This window comes from Eptatretus burgeri, chromosome 3 (genome assembly GCF_056783735.1).
Source record: "Eptatretus burgeri isolate ZD-2024b chromosome 3, Ebu_testis_v1, whole genome shotgun sequence".
Lineage (NCBI taxonomy): Eukaryota > Metazoa > Chordata > Myxini > Myxiniformes > Myxinidae > Eptatretus > Eptatretus burgeri.
Genome location: NC_140963.1, coordinates 32,347,695 through 32,370,127, shown reverse-complemented (window position 1 = coordinate 32,370,127; position 22,433 = coordinate 32,347,695). Strand labels below are relative to the sequence as shown.

Below are 22,433 nucleotides of genomic sequence, written 5' to 3'. Positions count from 1 at the left end.
CTGATGGGCTGGATCCAAACCAAAATCCACTCCGCTTGTTCTTGTCACCTATTCAACTCATCCACCTTGTTCTGTCATAACTAGTCCACAACTTTTTGAGATATAGTGATATATTTAGTTTTTGGCCCCATCTATCAACTTTAAAAATTAGGCCTATGTTGACCATTTGATTATAAAAAATTAATTGGAAGTTGAATTCAGTGACCTGACATGAAAATGCTCTTCAAATTTCAAGTCAATCAGACGAAAATTGAGGATTTTAGAAAATTTGGCCCAAGTTGGCCTTTTGGCCTATTTTGACCTTTCAGCTTAATAATTGTTTACCTCAAAATTAATAGGTGGTTGAATTCAATGACCTGATATGCAAATGCTCTTCAAATTTCAAGATAATTGGATTAAAATTGAGGATTTTAGAAACTCGGCCTATGTTGACCGTTTGGTCTATGTTTACCTTTTCGCCATATGGTGACTACAAAAATAATAGGTGCTTGAATTCAGCGACCTGATCTGGAAATGCTCTTCAAATTGCAAGTCAATTGGATGAATATTGAGGTTTTTAGAAAAAAAAACACCTAAGTTGTTGACCTTGGGCCGATGTTAACCTTTAGGTCGATGCTGAACTCAAAAGTAATTTGCTGGTTGAATTCAGTGAACTGAAATATAAATCCTCTTCAAATTTCAAGTCAATCGGATGAAAATTGAGGATTTTAGAAAATCTGGTCATCTGATTGATTTTGGTCATCTGATTTGGTCAACATTGGCGAAATTTCTAAAATCCTCAATCTTAATCCAATTAGCTTGATATTTGAAGAGCATTTGCATCTCAGGTCACAGAATTAAACCACCTATTAAGTTTGAGGTAAACATAGGCCAAAAGGTCAAAATAGACCAAAAGGTCAAAATATGCCAAAAGGCCAATTTGGGCCAAATTTTCTAAAATACTTACTTTTCATCCAATTGACTTGAAATTTGAAGAGCATTTTCATGTCAGGTCGCTTAATTCAACTTCTAATTAATTTTAAGGTCAAAAGGTTACCACAGGCCTAATTTCTGAAATGGATAGATCAGGTCAAAAACTAAATATATCCAATATCTTAAAAAGTTGTATACGAGTTATGACAAAACAAGGTGGATGAGTTGAACAGGTGACAAGAACAAGCGGATTGGATTTTGGTTCGGATCCAGCCATCAGTGCGATACAAAACATGAACTGTTCCACCTGGCAGAGGTATGCACCCTACTGAGTGAGTGCCATTCTACTTTGTGCTGTTTTGCCAAGATGTCACTCTCCGAGTGATTTTTCATTTGTTTGTTTGTCCGTTTGTTACTTGTCAAAAAAAAAAATAATTTGGCCAAGTATGTTGATCGCCTCCATTCGTTTGTTTGAGTGTTTGTTTGTTTGTTTGTTTTTTTGTCTGTGTGCTGACCTCCAGCCCAAACCGCTCAACAGATCGTTCTGAAATTTTCAGAGAATAATGTCACCGACCCTGCGACTGTTGCACATTGAAGTTTCATATAATTTGATCGAGCAAAAAGGTCTACATAGGGCAATAGGCCAATTAGAGCCAAATTTTCTAAAATCCTCAAATTTCATCCGATTGACTTGAAGTTTGAACAGGATTTGCACATCAGGTCATTGAATTCAACCACCCATTACTTTTGAGGTTATCATAGGTCAAAAGGTTAACATAGGCCATAAGGTCAACCGAAAATTGGCCGAATTTTTATTAAAATGTTCCTAAACGGTCAATTTTCATCCAGTTGACTGGGAATTTGAAGATCATTTGCATATCAGGTCGCTGAATTCAACCAGCCAATTACTTTCGAGTTCAACGTCGACCTAAAGGTTAACATAGGCCCAAGGTCAATAACTAAGGTGTTTTTTTTTTCTGAAAACCTCAATTTTATTCAATTAACTTGCAATTTGAAGAGCATTTCCAGATCAGGTTGTTGAATTCAAGCACCTATTATTTTTGTAGTCACCATATGGCAAAAAGGTCAACATAGACCAAACGGTCAACATAGGCCAAATTTCTAAAATTGTCAATTTTCATCCAATTGACTGGGAATTTGAAGACCATTTGCATATATGCCTGGTGTCGGCTTAATGGTTAGGGTTCTGGGCTTGGGATCCTAGGATCCTGAGTTCAAATCCTACTCGGCCTGTTGAATTAATACCAGGTGAGGTTGACTCAGCCTGTCATCCTTCTGAGGTCGGCAAAATTCTGAAATTTATTCTGAAATTCTGAAATTTCTGAAACAGTGCAAAGGCAGATTTAAAGTACAGTACACTTAACATCGAAGTTACGTCATTAAGCAAGTGCTTCAGCTTTTCTGTCGCCAATTTTCCTGAAATGTCCAGTGTATTGAATTTGAATTGAATTGTATTGCCGGTGGAAGAACACTTTCCATGTTTTACATCGACAATAATAAAGAATTTAAATATAAACAGTGGCCATGGCAGCATAGTCTAATCCCACCAGTTTAAATTTACATTCCATACTGGAATATTAAGTACAGGACTACAGGTACAGTCCAACAAGATTGCAGGAACGTTCTTCCATCTGTGAAGCTTGCCCTTGCCAGCATGTCCACAGGCATGCACACTGGCACGGCACGGCACAGCACAGTTTGTTGTTGACACGTCATCATTGAATTGTGATGGAGGCTAAGTAAAATTGGTGAGTAAAATGATGTTGTCATGATGCAAAGATTTGTCAACGTACGATAATTTTCCTGAAAATATGATAATTTTGAGCTTCCAATATGACATTTCCATTTTTCAGATGTGGCAATACTGTACGAAGGTTGCCAGCCCGCACACAGCAGCACGGTTTGCCGTGTTGTCATTGAAGTGTGATGTAGCACTTGGCAAAACCTCCATCTCACTTCAATGCTGACACATCTTGAAATGGCTAAACCATGTGTGGCTATGTGCGTTCCTGCAGGATTCACAACATTAACGATCTCAACGTCTCAGCATGAGACTGGGTGGCTCAGGCACACTGGCGACAGAAAAAGCCAAAGCCCCTGGCTTGAACGATGTAACTTCGATGTAAAGAGACGTAATTCAAAGCCTAGATACCTGTTGATTGATGATGTAACTTCAAATCAACATAAATGAAGGCAACATAAATCGTAGTATCCCTGTATATAGTTTCAAACAAAAGTGCAAATAAGTTGTTTTCATAAACTCGAGTCATTTTCATGTTTATATGAACAACTGTGAGTCATTATTTTGCAAATAAGGGGTCACTATTTGACATTTAAGCACAAATAATTTGCACATTTAAGTGGTGTTTTTGATTCATGTAATTATAAAAGAGCGTAGCTGAAGTAGTTTATTCTATCAACAAAATGCATTTTTATTGGGATTCAATACACATTTTGTTCTGCTGGTTGCATCCTTACCTTAGAGGCATGGCTATGGAACCAATACAGTGCCCCTATGAGCAAAGCAGGACTTTACAATTTGGGCAAACTACTGGCATACACACCAGACATGGTGTTGTCAGGGTTACATTGTCCACTCTGAGTCTGATATGTTCGTGGTTCAAACCTGAGTCATACCAAAGACTTTAAAAATGGCATGTGCTTCTTTGCTTGATGATTGACATTCAAAAGGATAGCTCATGGACAAACAATGCTAGGCAGGCAATGGCAAACTACCCAGTATAACCCTTACCAAGAAATTGCTTTGGCAGCAGCAATGCTCAGCTCTAATGAGAATGGTACATCAAAAAAAAAATGGTATACATCAGAGTCCTTTGCAAAAGGCCTTGTCCTTTTGAAAGGCACCCTCAAATCTTTATTATCCTGAAAAGATTGCTCGCCGATGGTGGAGCCAGCTTAATATTCCCAGCGAATGACTCGTAGATGTCTGCAAAGCACCTGGACAATTCAAAATCAGGCCAGCAATCGAATCAATAATATTCAGTTCAAAGACAAGTCAGTCCAGCTATTAAAGTATGAAACAATATGAAGAAAAGTTCTGAGAGCTCTGATGACTCAATTTTGGCAATTTAGCAATGAAGCTTCCAGGTCAACTTAACTGAGTTCCAAATTGTGAACTGGCTAGTTTTAGTTTCGTTCTTTTGTTGTTTGTTTTTACACGTCCAGGAAAATCTTTTGCAAATATAAATATTTGGGGAAGTTCAGACAAAAACTGAGGGTGCCATTAAATATCAATTTCTTTATAACTCTACTCATCAGGATTTAGAACAACTGAAGGCTCATAATTATGAATATCAAACTAATCTCATGCAGCCATGAAGTATCTCTACCATGGGGGGATCTCAATTGCTGTAAGACATTACCAAGATAAGAAATGGGTCATGCAAGCTGAAATAAACTGTTACCTCTAATTTTCATCACACTTCTTGACAGTTGGATTTCCTTTCTTCATTTCATAATTTGTCATAATATATTAACCACAACTTAAAATTCCACAATGTGCAATATTCTTTCATCCACCGACATGAAAGCCCTCCAATTCATCATAAAACTAGCCATAGGCTACTCCTGAGATGACAAACATGCCACGTAACTCAATCCACCTGTTAATCCCAATGGACTTAGCTTGCAGGCTTGGGCTATCACACTTGAGCAAAGACCTGCAAACTCCACTGGGAACAGCTTTCTATTTATGGCAGCAATGAGACAGAGGCATTCAAAGCAACAATGCATCTTTTATCCGACAAAAAGTAAAAATAAAACCCCCCAAGCAAGCCTACCATATGACATCCAGGAATGTGAAACTATGGTGGGACAAAAAGAGAGAACATACATGTAATTCGGTAAGGTCTCTATATTTCTTTTTATTGCATCAAGTATGATGCATCATTATCAAGCATTGTCATGGATGTGTGGCTTTGTGCGACAAGCAAATTTTAAAAAGTCATCCCTATAGAAGCAGCTAAACATGCGCAAGGGAATTGCTCATGCAAGAACAATTGAAGTAGCAATATCAGCAGGTTTACCTCTTATATTCCTTGTGTGTTCAACTGAAAAAGAGGGTTTTCAAAGGTCAGTGGTAAACCTCAATTTTTTTCCTCTTTTTTAAAATTTGTTTTCCCATCAAATTCTCTTTTAAGAGCTGACCACCTCATTTTCAAAATATTCTTCCCAAAATTGTTTAACCTTATCATTATGAGTCCATACACTTTTATTGCAGTATCATTGCATGCATTAGTATTCTGAGCATCACTAAAAATCTTGCAATGTCAGCACATTTGTTTATTTCTCAAAGTTAAAAAAAGACCTCAAACAAGGTTTGTTTAATTGTTTAAGTGATGAAATGCATAAAGATGAAACGTATTATGGCACACAACAGAATTTCCTACCAGGCTATAGTGTGCGCATAGTGAACGAGTGAAACAGTGGATGGAATCGACGGAGCATTCATCAAAGTATGCTAACCACCATGGGAAGCGAGGAGAAGCTGACATTCGGACGTTAGTCCTTTATCTGAGCAAAATAGGCCATCAACAAATATAGCCTTCATCAGCAAGACTAGCTCCTTCTCCTCCTTCTTCGTATGCAGCACACCACTGCAGGTAGCATCATTGGCTAAGGGCAGTGTTGTGCCGCTGATGCTGTGCCCCTATTACCAATACATCGGTACTCATTTTTCCCAACCTCATAAGGATGGTAGGCTGAGTCAATCCCACCAGGTGTTAATTCAGTGGCCAACGGGGCTCAAACTCAGGACCCTGAGATCCCAAGCCAGCAATCCTCACCAAGAAGCTAACACCAGGCTTCCAAGACTAGCTCTTCATTTCGAAAAAGAGTTATTCAAGGAAAGCTCTGCAATTAATCTAGACAGAACAATTGTAAAGTAAAGTGGTTTTAAATCAATATTTTAATGTTAAAAAGACACGAAATCCATTCATTCACTCATTCTGTACATGTGCGGGAGTGACAAAGGATTGCAAATCGTTCTGCAAATTAAAAGTGGAGATAAACGCGAAAGCGATCAGTTAAAACAACATGAACAGGAAATATCCCACACGAGTGTACATCTTGGCAAAATACCTTACCACAATAACCTCCCAACAGATTATCCAGCTGTTTCATAATGTATTTTATGCGGGCATTTCTGGCAGTGGGTTCATAAGCTGGGTTTAATGTTAGGTGAAAAGCATTAACTAAATGTGTTACATCAACTTGATTCTCGGCTAATTTTGAAAGGAATACCTATTTCTGTTTTTTTAAAAATCTTTTTATATTCTACTAGGAGCTTAATGAGAACTATTTTCTTTTCTTATTGATTGTGTACTCTTATACAAAATGTTTATAGTCTGCGTTCCATGAATTGCAGTCCTTTGCCTGACAGGCAGGCAGAGTGCGAGATCATAAAGTATGCTCCACATGGAAAGGTACAATAATCAAGTGAGTGCTTTGTCATAGTAGCATTGCCAGATAGTGGAGGGGGAGAAACGGGGTGGAAGCAGATAAGAGAATACATTGCTGTGCAAACATCTTACACACAAACAGCAGTTACAATATATGGATGTTATGAAGATCAACAATTTACTTACAGCATCCAATGATATTTTCTACTCTCACAACAACGTTGACTGTTGTTAATAAGGTGAGAATAAACCAAGCTTGTTATTTAGTAATGTTGAACTCACATTGATCAGAATTTTTAAAATCTTCTGATTGCAACTCAAAGTAAACGATACATGAGCAGCTAATATGTTGTGTTTCACCAGCGAATCCATCACATTCACCAATAAAATCTAATTAATGACATTGTTAGAAGGAGTTCCTCATCATTCACATCAGGTGTTCCTTGCTGCACATCCATAAAGCTGAAAACTCATTTTTCATGCGGCAGAATACAGATCTATCAGGATTAACTGTTAGTTGAAAACAAATTGGCTAAACCTTCAGTTGAAGATCGCCATCTAATTGTGATTCTAAGTAAAGAAGGAAAAACATTGAGTGCAATGGCTCGCATTACTCGATTCCCAAGGTGTGGTATCCAAAGCACAATCAAAAAGTACAGAGAAACATCATCTGTAATTGAAAAACCCAGGACTGGAAGATCCAAAAGGTTGTCCAACAAGGATGAGCAACACTTGTAGATAATATTGTAAAGGAATAGAAAAAGAAAGACGAGCGTTTGAATTGACAACAGAATGGCAGAAGGCTCAGGTGTTGTTTATCCTTCAACAATATGAAGATCACTTTTTTTTAATTTGGACTTAAAGGATGTGTTGCATTTCGACAACCTCTGTGAGGAAAGGGCAGCAAGACTAAAAGGCTAAACTATGCACAAGAACACATAAATTGGACGAAGGAACAATGGTCAAGTGCTTTGGACAGACAGGTCAAAGTTTCAGTTATTTGGATTGAATCGAAAACAGTATGTGTGATGACAAAAAACTGAAACATATTTTAATGGAAGCCATATATTAAGCATGGAGGAGGTTCAAGCCAAGTTTGGGGGTGAATATTCCCAAGTGGTGTTGGAAAATTGCTGCAAATAGTGTCAATTGACTTTCAGCAAGGTACAAACAAATTTTAATGCACCATGCTCTCCATAGTTGTGTAAGATATATTGGTCCAAACTTCATCTTACAACAAGATAATGATCCAAAATAATCAGCTATAATAATTAACACTTAAAAAAGAAAGAGGAAGCTGGACTCCTTCAACACATGGAATGTTCCCCTCAAAGCCCAGATCTCAAAATAATTGAAGCTGTATTGGACTATTTGGATAAAGAAAGAGTAAAAAAAAGAATCCAGGCTACTTAGATGATCTTTGGAAGGTCTTGAAAGAAGTGTGGCCCCAGAATAATTGCAATGGTTTTGAAGGAAAAGGGTGGACATACTCGCTATTAGTTTACATCAAGGTAGGTTGTGTATAAATTTGGTTATTTGAATAAGATTTTCTTTTTCATGAAGGGGTATTTGCATTGAACACAAAGTTTTAGTTTCCTTATGCATCAGAGAAGAAAAATGCAAAATGTTGAAGACTATTGTACAGCAGTGTATGAATTTGTTGCGAAAATTTTGTGCAATTATACTCTTCACTCAGAGCAAATTACAAAGGAAAAGACACCAATTCTGGTTGAGGCATTAAAGACTGTATCTGACATAGTCACATATGTTGTTAAACAGAGGTGTATCATTAAGTTCCTTGTGAAGGAGAACATCAAAAGAAGATCAACTAGAATGGCACATGGTAGAGCGACAGGCTGAGATGTTTACATTTTGTATCCCACTGATAGGTCGGATCTGGGTCTGGACGTCAAAAATCAAATTGGCTTGTTCTTATCACCTAACCAACTATTCCACCTAGTTATGTCATAATCCATCCACAACGTTTTTCGACATCATGCTATTTATCATTTTTGGCCCCATCTCTCAATGGTGAAGAGTCAGTCACTTGGAGAATTAAAAAAAAATTCTCGTGTTCAGATATGCAGGACAATACTAGATGTACAGATGATTATTACCATTCTGGCTGAGACTATCCTCACAATGTACATGTACATGTAGTGAGTTATGTACAATAAGTTAACTGACATTGATTGAACATAACTGTTCAACCGCCGGGGCAACAGTCCTGTATGTACATGCATAAATATACATTGATGCCGATAACAAATAGGAATACAGTACAAACAATTTATATTCATGTAATTTTGAACGAACTTATCAAACTTTTTGAAAATAATACTATAATCAACATGGAAATATCAATATCAGTAATGGAGGCCAGGGGCAGATCCAGATCCCGAGTTTAGGGGTTGAGGTACACAATTCGGTACCCCAAGGTATCTGATTACATGAATACATGAGCAGCTAATATGTAGTGTTTATGTGCAGAACCTTTTACTGTAGCTAGTCGACATTTAGTGGTAAAATAATTGCCATTCTCTTATTTGTTTTCCTTTTTTGAATAGCCCAGTCCTTCGTGGCCAGTCTGAATTAACACCTTGGTAATTATCGGTTTTCTTTGTCTTTGCATGACTCCCTGAATTCAACTTGTGAATGTTTGTATTCATTTGTTTATATTCAACGTTATTTATCGGTGTTCTTGTTCTGGAGGCTGGTAAAAAAACAACATAATAATGCTCCATACTCTGAGGTTCTCACACTTTGGGGCCATTTAAAAATTACATTACGCATTTTTGCCCAAATTTGACACCACACCACCTTGTAATGCTCTGTAATGATTCAACAGACACCCCCACTAAAATATTAAATAATGCTTGATGAAGACCCCTCCCCCTCACCTTTTCCTCTCTTTCATATCTTAAATCAGGGATGCAATTTATCCCATTGTTGTTTTCAATTACTAGAAACTATATTTGAAAAAGTAAAGGTGGTACAGGTACAGTGTACCGTCAACAAGGCCAGGCAGCAGCAACAAGGCCAGAACTAAACACTTGGAGTGATGTAATCATTTCTAAATATGTTCAATTGCTTTCATTTGCAAATTAGACTAAGTGTCTTCAGGTTGGAATAGCAATGATGGAATTTTTAAAAAGCGATTTGCTTTCATCGTTAATATATTCAAAACGTGTATCATTATTAAATACTTAAAATATAGGATACCTGGAAAAAAGTTGTCATTGATCAATTAATTAGCGTTATGCAATGGCAATGAAAACACCTCCACCTCCCCCCCCTCGGTAACACTCCGTAACGCTTGGACATGCACCCCTCCACCCCCCCTCCCACACTACCCTCTGTAACACTCCGTAATGTTTTGACATACACTCTTCACCCACCAGTAATACTCTGTAATGCCTGGACATACAACCCTCCCTTCTGTAACACTGTAACACTCTGTAACACTTGGATATGCATCCCCACCTCCAACCCCCTGTAACATTTGGATATGCATCCCCACCTCCAACCCCCTGTAACACTTGGATATGCATCCCCACCTCCAACCCCCTGTAACACTTGGACATACACCTCTACCCCCCCATCCCATGCATTATGTAATTTTTAAATGGCCTCCTTTCTGCGGTTGTTCTGTCCATTTTCTTCTTTCCCTTTCAATTAGAATTATCTCTAATCTTCGTGGGGATCGTGTCAGCTTTTAATCGCTTCAACTTACTCATCCCAAACTCTGAACACAGGCCGGTGGCACACAAATTATCTTGGCTTTCCAAATTTTCCAGACAGCTGGATCTTTTGGGAAACAATACATACACCATGTTTGTTTGTACAGTATTGCTACAAGCAGCAACTATGAATGTAGATGGCATTCTCAGTACTTTGTCAGAGTTCAGAGTGCACATGTATGCTGCACGTAAACATACGTCCTGAAGCAAAAGTACCCGGAGATGACGTGGCAGGTCACGTGATATATGACGTAATCACATCGCTGTTTTTTTGGGGGGGGGTCGGCCCAATGGAGCATACAGGGACACTGAAAAACATTAAAATCTTCGTTTCAAGATATTTATTCAAGAAAAAAAAACCATTAAGTGTAAAATGAAGCCATATCTATTCATTAAACCAAACATGAATTTCTGATTCTGTGGACCTTTAAACCATTTGAAGACAACTTAGTGCCCCTTTCGACCCACGAGACTTCTTAGATCCATTAGACCCGTTTTAAACACTTTAGTACCCCTTTAGACCACTTCAGACTCCTTAGATCCTTTAGAACCCTCCGATAATTTAGACCCCGAGCCTTAGACCTAATGTTAGATTGGAAAATACCCCTTAAAACAACTTGCCTTCTCTTCCTGGAAAGAAAATCTGACCAAAGGCAATCTCAGTGCATAAGTAAGTCTGCAACAGGAGTGTGTCCCCATTCTCAGTTGAGCCAGGAAACAAGATCTGTTCAACCTCAAGAATGAACTTTGAAACATGTCTGCTTCCTCTTAAACCTGGGGGCACCTTGTTAAGTCTGTCTCTAGTGTATGCTCTCCCTCCATCCCTTCCCTTACTTCAAATGGCACCACAACCGACTCTGCTTGTGAAAAGGCTGAATGCCTCAATTCTGTGTTTGCTTCCAAATCTTGTGTTCCCAACCACTCACTCTTGGTACTCATCCTTCCCCGTCATACCTAAATGCTCCTGGACCCTCTGTCAATTGCAACTGAGAAGGTAGAGGTTTTTTTCAACCCTCGACTCTGACTCCACTGCTGGACCAGACGGCATCCGCTCACGTGTCCTAAAAACCTGTTCTGCTGCTCTTGCATATCCTCTTTCTACCCTTTTCACCAATAAACAACAATTCCGCCAACATCACTGCACTCCATAAAACATGAGCAAAAACTGATCCCCTCAGCTACTGACCTTTCAGCTTCCTTACAATTATCAGCAAGGTCTTGGAAACCATCATCGCAGTTTATATGAAATCCTTCCTTTTCTCCAACAAACCTCATCTCAGATATCACCAATTTGGTTTCAGACCAGGTCACTCCACATTGGACATGGTGCTTCTACTCACCCAACAATGGATGGAGGACCTCAATGTCAGACATGAGATCAGGGCCATTTCATTGGACAAATCTCATGCCTTTGATCCAGTCTGACATCCCACCTTGCTTTCCAAACTGTTTAGCTATGACATCCAAAACCAACTCCACACATAGTTTACTAACTTCCTCTACTCTCGTAGCCAACGTGTTGCATTCAATGGAATCCTTACATCTTCTTTCCCTGTCATGGCAGTGTTCTGGGCCCAGTCCTTTTCCTGATCTTCATTAATGATCTATCTGACTCTGGAAAATCCTATTTATCTATTTGCTGATGACTCCATTCTCTGCCATGACACCCCTCAACCATCAGACAGGTGGGCTGCAGCCTCTTCCCTTCTTGAATGCAGATAAATCTCATACTCTCACTAGCTCTCTCTGAAAGGACCATCTGGCAAACCCTCCTATCTACTTTCTCAACAATCCTCTTGAGGAAGCTTAGTCATTGAAACTCCTGGATCTCACTATCTGCCATGATCTTTCTTGGGAAAATCACATTTCAAAATTGGCCTCCAAAGGCAGCCGCTGACTGGGCATCATCTGTTGTACAAAGTCCTTCTTTGGCACACCTGAACTCCCATCCACCTACAAGGCCTACACATGCAAAGTGGGATGACACCCCTGACTCACATATTGCTCAGCTTGATGCCATGAAAACCAAGGCCTTCAAGATTATCAGAATCTCCCACGGTGAATCTGAGTCTCTGGGTCTCCACCATCACAGACAGGTCGGTGGTCTCTTTGTCTCCTACCTCCTCCTTTCTTCTGGTCTTGAACCCACTGCTCTTTCCTTGGTTTGTGCCCCCCCCCCAGGTTTCATAACAGCTCACACAGTCCACCATCAACCCCCTTCTGGTGAAACTAACAAAATCTAGGAAACACCTCAACTCATTTGCTCCTTTTTCCCGACCTGTGGAACCAACTTTCACATTCTCTTCAATCTCATTCTTCCCTCTAGGTCTTCAACACAGCTGTTCACCACCATCTCAGATCATCCCCAATCCAAAACCATGATCTTTTCTACCCTCATTAACCCCACCCCACCCCACCCAAATTTCTCCTCTCTTTCCAAAATTTCAGTTTTCCCTCCTGAGAGTTTCCTTCTGTATCCATCTTGTCCACCAGATGCATCCACTCCTGCCCCTCATTCCTTCCCACACCCATTGTTTGTCCAAGTTTGACTCTTCAACTCTTGCTGTTGGTGTCCTTCAACTCTGTTGTTGGTGTCCCCCCCCCCCCCTCTCTCAACTGTTCCTTTTGTCCTGTTGCATCCTGATCCGTTCAGTGTACTTATACTAACTCTTTCCCGAGTGACGACTATGTATATAAAAATAAATAAATCAACTAAAAGGGTCATTAATAAATTCATGACTTGAAACATACCTGCATTGCTTTATTATACCTAAGTACCCACAATATTTGCCATGTATTTGATATATTTTTTAATGCAATGCCTATATAAACAAACCAGAAACAGGGCATAGTTAGGAAGTTCAAAAATAGGGAAATAATAATGGAAAAGGTGTAAAGATAGACACATGCGAGAGGTATGGGCTGAAGTACAGGTACAGGTTAAGATAGGCGGAGCAAATGTTTCTGGCCAAGTATCCAAGCCATAAAGAGAGATCATAACTGAATATAATATTTGACTTTTGCATGGGTATACATCGATCTATACAATGCTTGCACAACTGTCTGTCTGAGAAAAGAGTGCTATCATTAACCTTCATAGTACAAGGATATTAAAAAGGACAATTATAGGCAACAAACAACAATGACAATCCAAGATTGAATATCACAGTGTAGGTATTGATTCCATTAATTTTCTGATAGATAATAATCTTGAGAAGAGAAAGAAATCTAAAAAAAAAACATGACCTTTTTCACTCAATAGGTCTTTCATAAAACTGTACATGTTAAATTCCAAATTACCTGATTTATTGCTGTACCCGACCTTGAGCTGACTTCTTAAATTAATACTTAAAATTATTTATCACCCTTTTCTTGAGATTGGTCCGCAAAATGCATCATGTTAGTGTCTGTAAAACCCATTTGGACATATTGTCAGGTTATAGCCATCTGCCGTATTGCTATACATTCAGGTGTTACACTGCCTTGAGCTATCTTAATGGTTGACCCATGAGAGATTTGTATAAATTATCCATGTGAAAGTGCAAAGTTGAATCCAAAACACCCATTTAATTCACAATCATCCCAAATTAAAATTAGTTATTATTTTTTTTAAAGAAAGTAAGATGAACCGTATTAATCTTGCACTCATGGACAGTTTGTTACTCTTCCTATCAAATTACAAATAACAAAAGCAACTTAATGAACCAAAGGAATTATTATGATAACATGAGTTACTTTAGGTGGAAGAGTAGTTGGTGGTGAGTACCTGTGGCTCCATGGTCTTGCAGGGGTTGTTGAAGTTCAATCCGCATTGTCTCAATATCATCAGCAGAGGAGGCCCTCCTTAGACTGCGCAGGCTCTCTCTGGACCTTGCGGGTACAAGGTTTGAGTTTGAACACGTTGGCTCAGTAATGTACAATTTGTCCATGGGTCGATCTGGTGACAAGTGATTCAGAGAAGGTGATGTAATGGGGCTTGACACGGCGTGGTTGGAATGGCCCGCTAGTGATTGCTGGTGCTCAGAGACGAGTAAGCCACATACATCCTCAGCGAAAGATGAAACAGAGCCCTGAGGTGATGCTGAGTGTGGTGTGAAATGCTGTAAGGCAAGGGCCTCTGGACTCATGTTACAGCCACTGCATTCTATCTCCTCCACCACAACAGCATCTGGGTCTTCCTGGGGTAGTGAATGTTTGCTCACAGCGATGGCACGCAGCGATGGGAACTTGAGTCGGAATGTTCGCCCCGTGTCTGCACTCAACCCAAAGGTCAGAATAAAGTGACATTCTTAAGCTTTGTGTAAAATCTCGAGCGTTTTAAAGTTGGCATGCATTGTTGTATTTTTTTTTTCATAAAACAGCTTCAGTTTCAGTATATTATCTGTTCGATTACAGTCGAGTTGAACATGAATATTTGTATGAATAACCAGTTCATAATCATACAGAAGATCTGTCAAAATATACAGTCGCTTCAAAGGCTGACAGCGCTTTTATAATAAATTTCACAACTACAACGACACGAGCAGGATAGCAATAAAGAAAATAAATAAATGAGGAAAGAATAGAAACTCCTCCTGCCCTCATTACGTCTGACAAATTATTTGGCACCGAGTCAATGGACGATTTTGCATACATGTAAGAGGGATTACGCACAATATGTTTCAGGAAAGAAAAGGTAAATAATAAGTCAGCTGTGAAGTCAACTCAATAAATCATTAGGAAAGATATTGATTGTAAAGCAATTTTTTCACAGATTTTTTTTAAAGCAGTGTATTGAACACACTTTTAAGATATCAAGGGGTCGAGAATGCCAGATGCTGTGAACAGGGTGTCTAATAGATTTGTGAGCCGTTGCAGTTTTGGGATTCAAAAGGTGATATTTCTTGGACTGTTCATGCAATCGGAGTGACCATCTATCTATAATTCCAGCAATCTGTGTCTGTGTGTGTGTCTGTGTGTGTGTCTGTATGTGTGTGTCTGTGTGTGTGTGTGTGTGTGTGTGTTTGTGCGTCTGTGACCGCTGTTTCTCGACAACCGCTGGTCCGATCTAATTGAAACTTGCCAGGTATATTGCTGGGGACCTGAGGATGTTCCTTTTCAAGGTTAGATATTAATCAGATAAGTACTTCCCAAGTTATGGCTATTTATTTACCAACCAATGACAGGACACGTTGCTGCGGCCATTTTTTTATCAACCAATGACAGGAACCATTGCTGCGGCCATTTTTTATCAACCAATGACAGGAAGCGTTGCTGCGTAGCCGTGGTCGATGGGGAAGAGAAACTCAGCCGCGTTCGCCATTACGGGTTTTTTTCTCTTCTCTTCTCTTCTCTTCTCTTCTCTTCTCTTCTCTTCTCTTCTCTTCTCTTTGTGTTTTTCCTTGAGAAAAGGCAAAAAACGCTGGTGCTAATTTAATAATCGGTTAAAACTAATGATTTATCAAAACGTTGGCAAATCCAGCAGCCTCCGTATTCTTGCCCTGGACGGACGAGGAAACAAAGAAGCGCCATTTCCTCAGCGATGTTGTTTATGAAGAGGTGCTAATGAGATAAAGGTGTGTACAATATACATGGAGACGATTTTTATTATTATTTATTTATTGAAGAAAAATTGTTCCGAAAATAATTTATCAAAAAAAGTGCACAACTTCTTTTTGTTTCCAATTGTCAAAATGCTGTGGCTTTTGGAAGTGTTAAGGAATTCAGCTCCACTCAACATGCTTGCCAACGAAATACATCTCAATTTGGTGGTAAAAACGATTCACAACGACGGGTTTCCTTACTCATTGCTCTGCAGTCTGCATTCAACCCCTTCATTTGTCATCTCATTGACCTCATTTCATCTATCTATAATTCCAGCAATCTATGTGTGTGTGTCTGTGTGTGTGTGTGTGTGTCTGTGTGTGTGTCTGTGTGTGTGTCTGTGTGTGTGTCTGTGTGTGTGTCTGTGTGTGTGTCGGTGTGTGTGTCTGTGTGTGTGTCGGTGTGTGTGTCGGTGTGTGTGTCGGTGTGTGTGTCGGTGTGTGTGTCGGTGTGTGTGTGTGTGTCTGTGTGTGTGTCTGTGTGTGTGTCTGTGTGTGTGTCTGTGTGTGTGTCTGTGTCACTGTGTGTGTCTGTGTGTCTGTGTGTGTGTGTCTCTGTGTGTGTCTCTGTGTGTGTCTCTGTGTGTGTGTCTCTGTGTGTGTCTCTGTGTGTGTCTGTGTGTGTCTGTGTGTGTGTCTGTGTATGTGTGTCTGTGTATGTGTGTCTGTGACCGCTGTTTTCCGACAACCACTGGTCCGATCTAATTGAAACTTGCCAGCTATATTGTTGGGGACCCGAGGATGTGCCTTTTCAAGATTTTATATTAATCGGACAAGTGATTCCCAAGTTATGGCCATTTATTTACCAACCAATGACAGGACACGTGCTGCGAAAGCGTGGCCGATGCGACATTTAGTTACCAATCACAGGACACGTTGCTGCATGGGCGTGACTGCGTAGGCCGGTGCACGGCCAGCCGACGATGACGTCACGTGCCGTGCTGGTTATGATAGGGATCGATCGGTGCCTTAGTTACCGTGGGGTAGGAGTGTCAATGGTAAATGGCAGCGAATGTCATGGCAAGCAAAGACAGGGAGGTAATCTTGATTTTAATTAACTCTGTGTGTAAGTATCACAGGAGTTGTTACTTCAATGCAAGCGATAATTCGTGGAATGATGTGAACATTCCGTACGGGCACGCACTACTTTTGGATAGTGATGACTTACTGTATTCTAATAATTTCTCGATTTCTTATCCGCATTTATAGATAAACACAATGCCCCAATCCAGTCATCGTTTATGAGAGCGAAAGAATGGCCTGTGTGGTTGGTTGTTTGAAAGTTTTTTTTTTTTTGCATGCACGGTCACGCACGTATGGGCACGCGAGAGCGAAGGAAAAGCCTGTGTGGTTGTTGTTTCTGGCACGCGGTTTGAAAGTTTTTTTTTATTTTTTTTGTATGTACGGCCACGCATGTATGGGCACGCACGTACGGCCATGCACGTACGGCCATGCACGTACGGCCACGCACGTACAGCCACGCACGTACGGCCACGCGAGAGCGAAGGAACGGCCTCTGTGTTTGTTTCTGGCAAGCGGTTTTAAAGTATGTGTATGTATGTATATATATATATATATATATATATATATATATATATATATATATATATATATATATATATATATATATATATATATATATTTTTTTTTTTTTGCACGTACAGCCATGCACGTACGTGCATGTGAAAGCGAAGGAACGGCTTGTGTGGTTGTTGTTTCTGGCACGCGGTTTGAGTTTTTTGCGGGGGGGGGGAGGGTTTGCACGTACGGCCACGTATCTACGTGCACGCACTAGTCTTTATTAAATTGAAAGAAATTGGAAAAAGAGGTGGGCAGTTCACTAGAAGCCAGTCAGAACAAGAAAAGGGCATTTTGTGGAAAAAAACAACAACATATATATATATATATATATATATATATATATATATATATATATATATATATATATATATATATATATATATATATATATATATATATATATATATATATATATATATGTATATAAAATGGAAAATACACAGTGCCTTCAGAAAGTATTCACACCCCTCGACTTTTGGCACATTTTTTTTGTGTTACTGCCTGAATTTAAAATGGTTTACATTATTTAAAAATTGTCACCAATATACCCAAAATACCCCATTACTGCCTGAATTTAAAATGGTTTACATTTAAAAAAAATTGTCACCAATCAACCCAAAATACCTCAAAATGAAAAAGTGAAAACACGATTTTAGAAATTTTTATGAATTAATGAAAAATGAAAAGTTGAAATGTCTTGCGTCAATAAGTATTCAACCCCCGAATCGATACTTTGGAGAAGCGCCTTTGGCAGTGACGACAGCTTAGTGTCTTTTTGGGTATGTCTGTATCAGCTGGATTTGGGGATTTCCTCCCATTCTTCCTTGCAGATTTGCTCAAGCTCCATCAAGTTGGATGGGGAGTGTCGGTGAACAGCAATCTTCAAGGCTTTCCACAGATTCTCAATGGTATTCAAGTCTGGGCTGTGGCAGGGCCATTCAAGGACTTTCACATTCTTGTCCTGAAGCCATTCCAGTGTTGCTTTGATTGTATGATTGGGGTCAATGTCCTGTTGGAATGTAAATCTTTGCTACAGTCCAAGGTCTTTTGCACTCTGAAGCAGGTTCACTTGAAGTTTTTGCCTGTATTTGGCTCCATGCATTGTTCCCTCTGTCCTTATAAGTCTCCCAGTCCCTGCAGCTGAAAAGGATCCCCATAGCGTGATGCTGTTACCAGCATGCTGTATGGTAGGGATGGTGTTAGGTGGGTGATGACATGTGCTTGATTTTCGCCAGATGTAGCGCTTTGCATTCAGGCCAAAAAGTTCAAGTTTCGTCTCATCAGAACACAAAATCTTTTGCCTCATGCTCTCAAAGTCTTTCACGTGCCTTTTTTCTCAGGAGTGGCTTCCATCTGGCTACACTCCCATGAAGCCTATATTTGTGAAGTGCTACCTCCTCCTCCGTCATAAGCAGCACAAGGCTGTGGGTAGCATCATTGGCTGGGGGCATGGCTAAGCCACTGATGCAATGCCCCTATTACCAATACACTGGTACTCATTTTGCCAACCTCGGAAGGATGACAGGCTGAGCCAATCCCACCTGATGTTAATTCAACAGCAGACAAGGGCTCGAGCTCAGGACATTGAGATCTCAAGTCAGCCACATTAACTGCTAAGCCAACAGCAGGATTAAAAGTGCTACAGAGACTTGTCTTTCCTGTAGGTTCTCCCATCTCAGCCAAGGAACTCTGTAGTTCTGTCAGAGTGGTCATTGGATTCTTCGTCACCTCCCTGACCAAGGTCCTTCTTGCCCAGAAAAGCTGAAATGTCCTCAATTGATGAGGACATTTCAGCTTTTCATTATTAATTAATTATTCTTGATTTTCTAAAAACATGTTTTCACTTTGTCATTATGGGGTATTTTGTGTCGATCGGTGACAAAAATTTAAATTTAATCCATTTTAAATTCAAGTTGTCCATGTAACACAACAAAACGTGAAAAAGTCAATGGGTGTGAATACTTTGGGGAGGCACTGTATCATTTATTTTCAGTGTACTGTATTCATCTTAGTAAATAAAGGATATGAATGGTCATGGTAGCCAGCACCAGCACAGATGCAAATTGCTTTATTTTGCAGTAACAGAATAGTATTAGTATTGTATTTAGAATTTGTCCAAATCATATTACAATGTGATATGTGGGGTAGTATTATAGAATTATACAATGCGAGTTAAACATTCATAAGCAAATAACATTTCAATTTGCAGAGTGTGCCAATACTGTGTGAGATTGAAGCAGATATTTGTTGAGTGTGGTCATTGAAGGTAAATATTCATTTATAACTATGTCGAGAAACTTTGTACGGGACTTGTTTTCTTTCAAGTGACATGCCATCAATTTTTATATCAGGATATTGCATCTTATTTCACTATCTACAAGTCTTGAAATGAGTAAAATTTGGCTTCTTTAGATTTAGAGAAAACATTACTTCTAAACCAGAGAGAAAGTTGCAAAGAAAGTTCTACTCTGGACTCCTGAAGAACGATGGAGAAAGAGTTGCCCTTTCACTACCCTGCGAGACATCATCGAGAAGGACACCAGCTTGAGGGGCGTAGATTTAGTCGATGCTATGTCTCATTGAGAATTCTGGAAAGATCTCATCATGTCACTACAATAAGTGGATGATATATATTTTTTAAAACAACTACGGTGTATACATATTTTGAGAAGTGTCTGTGTGTTTTATTTTTGGGATTGTGTGTTTGTTTAACTTGCATTCACTCCTTAACTACTGCACGGAATGAGTTCAAAACTGGTGGTTGTACTTGGGGAGAGGGGAGATGGGGGTGCTGGAGAGGTTTTACATGGCAAAAAAAACATTTTAAAAACCCAGATAAGGCTTCAGGATAGGTAGGGGGGAGGGGTACACACATTTTCTATGTAAATGTGTATCATGTAATGCCACCTGGTGGAAGCCACGAAAGAAATCATAAAATTGGGGGACTTAACCTGTCCATAAGAATGGGTTACTTGCTCGTTAAAATAATTTCCAGAAGCATTAAAGCAGTCAGTATAGAAACATCAGCATATTCAGGCAAACATTGCTTCACATGATTTGTAATATTTGCTATGTATTTCTAGTTTAAGACCATTTTCATGAGAAATGAAGTTAAACTGTGATAAATTTTTGAAACAACTCAACCTAATTACATTTTTTACTCCATTCAATAGCATTATGTAACCTCGAGTGGCTATTGAGCTGAACTTTAAAGATTAAAATCAAATTGATTCCTGTTGGTATTTTCTTTCCATGAAGGCTTGCTACCTCTGATGCACAATTTCATTAGTCACACCTGTGTCCCCAACTCACCCCACCCCCTGTTCCCAGCAGGTTGTTCCTTTCTCAATGCTACTTGGTTACTGTAAGCTTTACTCGTGATAAGGCATGTTATTGTGTGACCTTGATATCACCTCAGAACTCAAATTATCTTCCATCGAATGAGCATCTCTCTTTCCTTTTCAGTAGGTCCTTTGCACTGGGATCCCACCTATTTACCTGTAGGTAGCGCATATTACCCCATCCACAAAGAAGGAAGCTTCAACTGATTCACTTAACTATGGACCAGTAAACCTTCTTCCAATAGTATTTGAGGTTAAGGAATCGGTAATTCCTGCTGATATCAAGATCTACCTCTTCTTCAACAGCCTCATCACTAATCATCAGTTTGATTTTCATGCTGATCAATCTGCTCTGGACATGCCATTTCTTCTCTCCCAGTAAAGGAACTGGAGGCACTGAATCTCAAACCACAGGTCAGATCTGTGTCACTTATACTTTTGCCTTCCCAAACTTTTGACACTGTAATGCATTCTGGGATACTCATCAAATGATCTGGCTTTGACATTAAAAGCTCTTTCTATAACTGACTGGCAAATTTCATTTCCACAGACACTTGATGGAACCATCTAATCTGCCCCCCAAGTGGAGGGTAGCATTTTTAAAGGAAGTTTGTTGGGTCCAATTTTGTTTCTTGCATACAATACTGACCTATCCAACTCTGAAAAACTCTATCATTCTGCAGATGGTGGTTGTATGGCAGCTTAGCTGCCACAGAAAGCTATCATTTCTTGAAGCGTGACTGTGTCGCTGATGCAGTGCCCCTCTACCAGTACACACTGGAACTGGTACTCATTTCGCCGACCTCGGAAGGATGACAGGCTGAGTCAACCTCCTGGTGTATTAATTCAGCGGCTGACGGGGCTTGAACTCAGGACACTAGGATCCCAAGCCGCTACCCTAACCACTGAGCCAACACCAGGAGGCTACATTCTGCAGATGATTTGGTTGAGCTATTCACGCCACTTTCATAATATACAGTATTAGCTTTAGAAGCCCGAGTGGCAGTTATAGTCCCCTCCCCCCCCCCCCCAATTTTGGGAGTAAAATTGATCAACAGACATCATTCTGGCTCACCAGCCCACATCAGCATATAGGATTTTCTCCCAAGAGTTCTTTTTTGCAGAGTACATTGCCCCCACAAGAGTATATAGGACAGCAATGTAACTGCTCACACTGCATTCAACACTGGGTGGTTCTGTGTCTTTAAGAGACTGCATCTAAGCCAGACGTTGCAATTCCACATTTTTTAAGGATGTTCGAGATCTTTTTTCTTTTGCAAAGAGGAGGTGGAATTGTTTCAAGTCTCTCGGGTACCTTCAAAATTCCTGCCCCGACTACTATCACTGGGAAGGCAAAAACAAACCATCTGGTGTTTTACCTTCACCAGGAAGATGCTTCCTCAGTCCCAGATACCCAGGAAAGGGTATGCAATTAATCCAATGCATAATACATACAATTTAAAATATCTCTTGAGCATTGCACAAAAAGGGAAAATTACAATATAAAAAAGAAAATCAAATACAGGGGAAAGTAAACAAGTAAAAATAGAAACAAAAATTGTTGAAAGCAATGTCAAGAAAGCTAGAATTCATAAAAAAAAATAAAGGAAAATAAAATAATAAAAAGTTAAAACTGTCTTATTGAAATAAAATGAAGAAAACATGAAAAAACAGACAAAATATAAAAAAAGAAAAAAGACGTGTTCTTACATAATGAAAATCTGGAGTGCACATCACTGTGGTTTGGATCCCTCTTCACGCTTGGTAACGATTTATCGGTGGAATCTTCAAAATTCATGATGAACATAATGATGTCACCAACTTCATTTTTCACCG

General features: G+C 39.5%; 1 protein-coding gene and 1 long non-coding RNA gene across 5 annotated transcripts in view; one reads left to right on the top strand and one right to left on the bottom strand.

Annotated features, from left to right (window-relative positions):
* The window catches only part of LOC147029640 (uncharacterized), a 48,442-nt gene extending 27,851 nt beyond the window's left edge, over positions 1-20,591 (top strand). The window contains exons 2-3 of the long non-coding RNA XR_015055995.1: positions 14,259-14,362; positions 19,669-20,591. This is a non-coding gene — a long non-coding RNA (uncharacterized LOC147029640). The remainder of the gene's footprint in view (positions 1-14,258; positions 14,363-19,668) is intronic.
* The window catches only part of LOC147029638 (voltage-gated inwardly rectifying potassium channel KCNH7-like), a 415,871-nt gene that overhangs the window by 149,171 nt on the left and 244,267 nt on the right, over positions 1-22,433 (bottom strand). For all 4 annotated transcript variants that reach the window (XM_085872840.1, XM_085872838.1, XM_085872842.1 and 1 more), the window contains exons 3-4: positions 22,308-22,433; positions 13,860-14,345 (exon numbers count right to left, since the gene is read on the bottom strand). The exon at positions 22,308-22,433 is cut by the window's right edge and continues 33 nt beyond it. In XM_085872840.1, coding sequence (XP_085728966.1) covers positions 13,860-14,345; positions 22,308-22,433 — 612 coding nt within the window. The remainder of the gene's footprint in view (positions 1-13,859; positions 14,346-22,307) is intronic.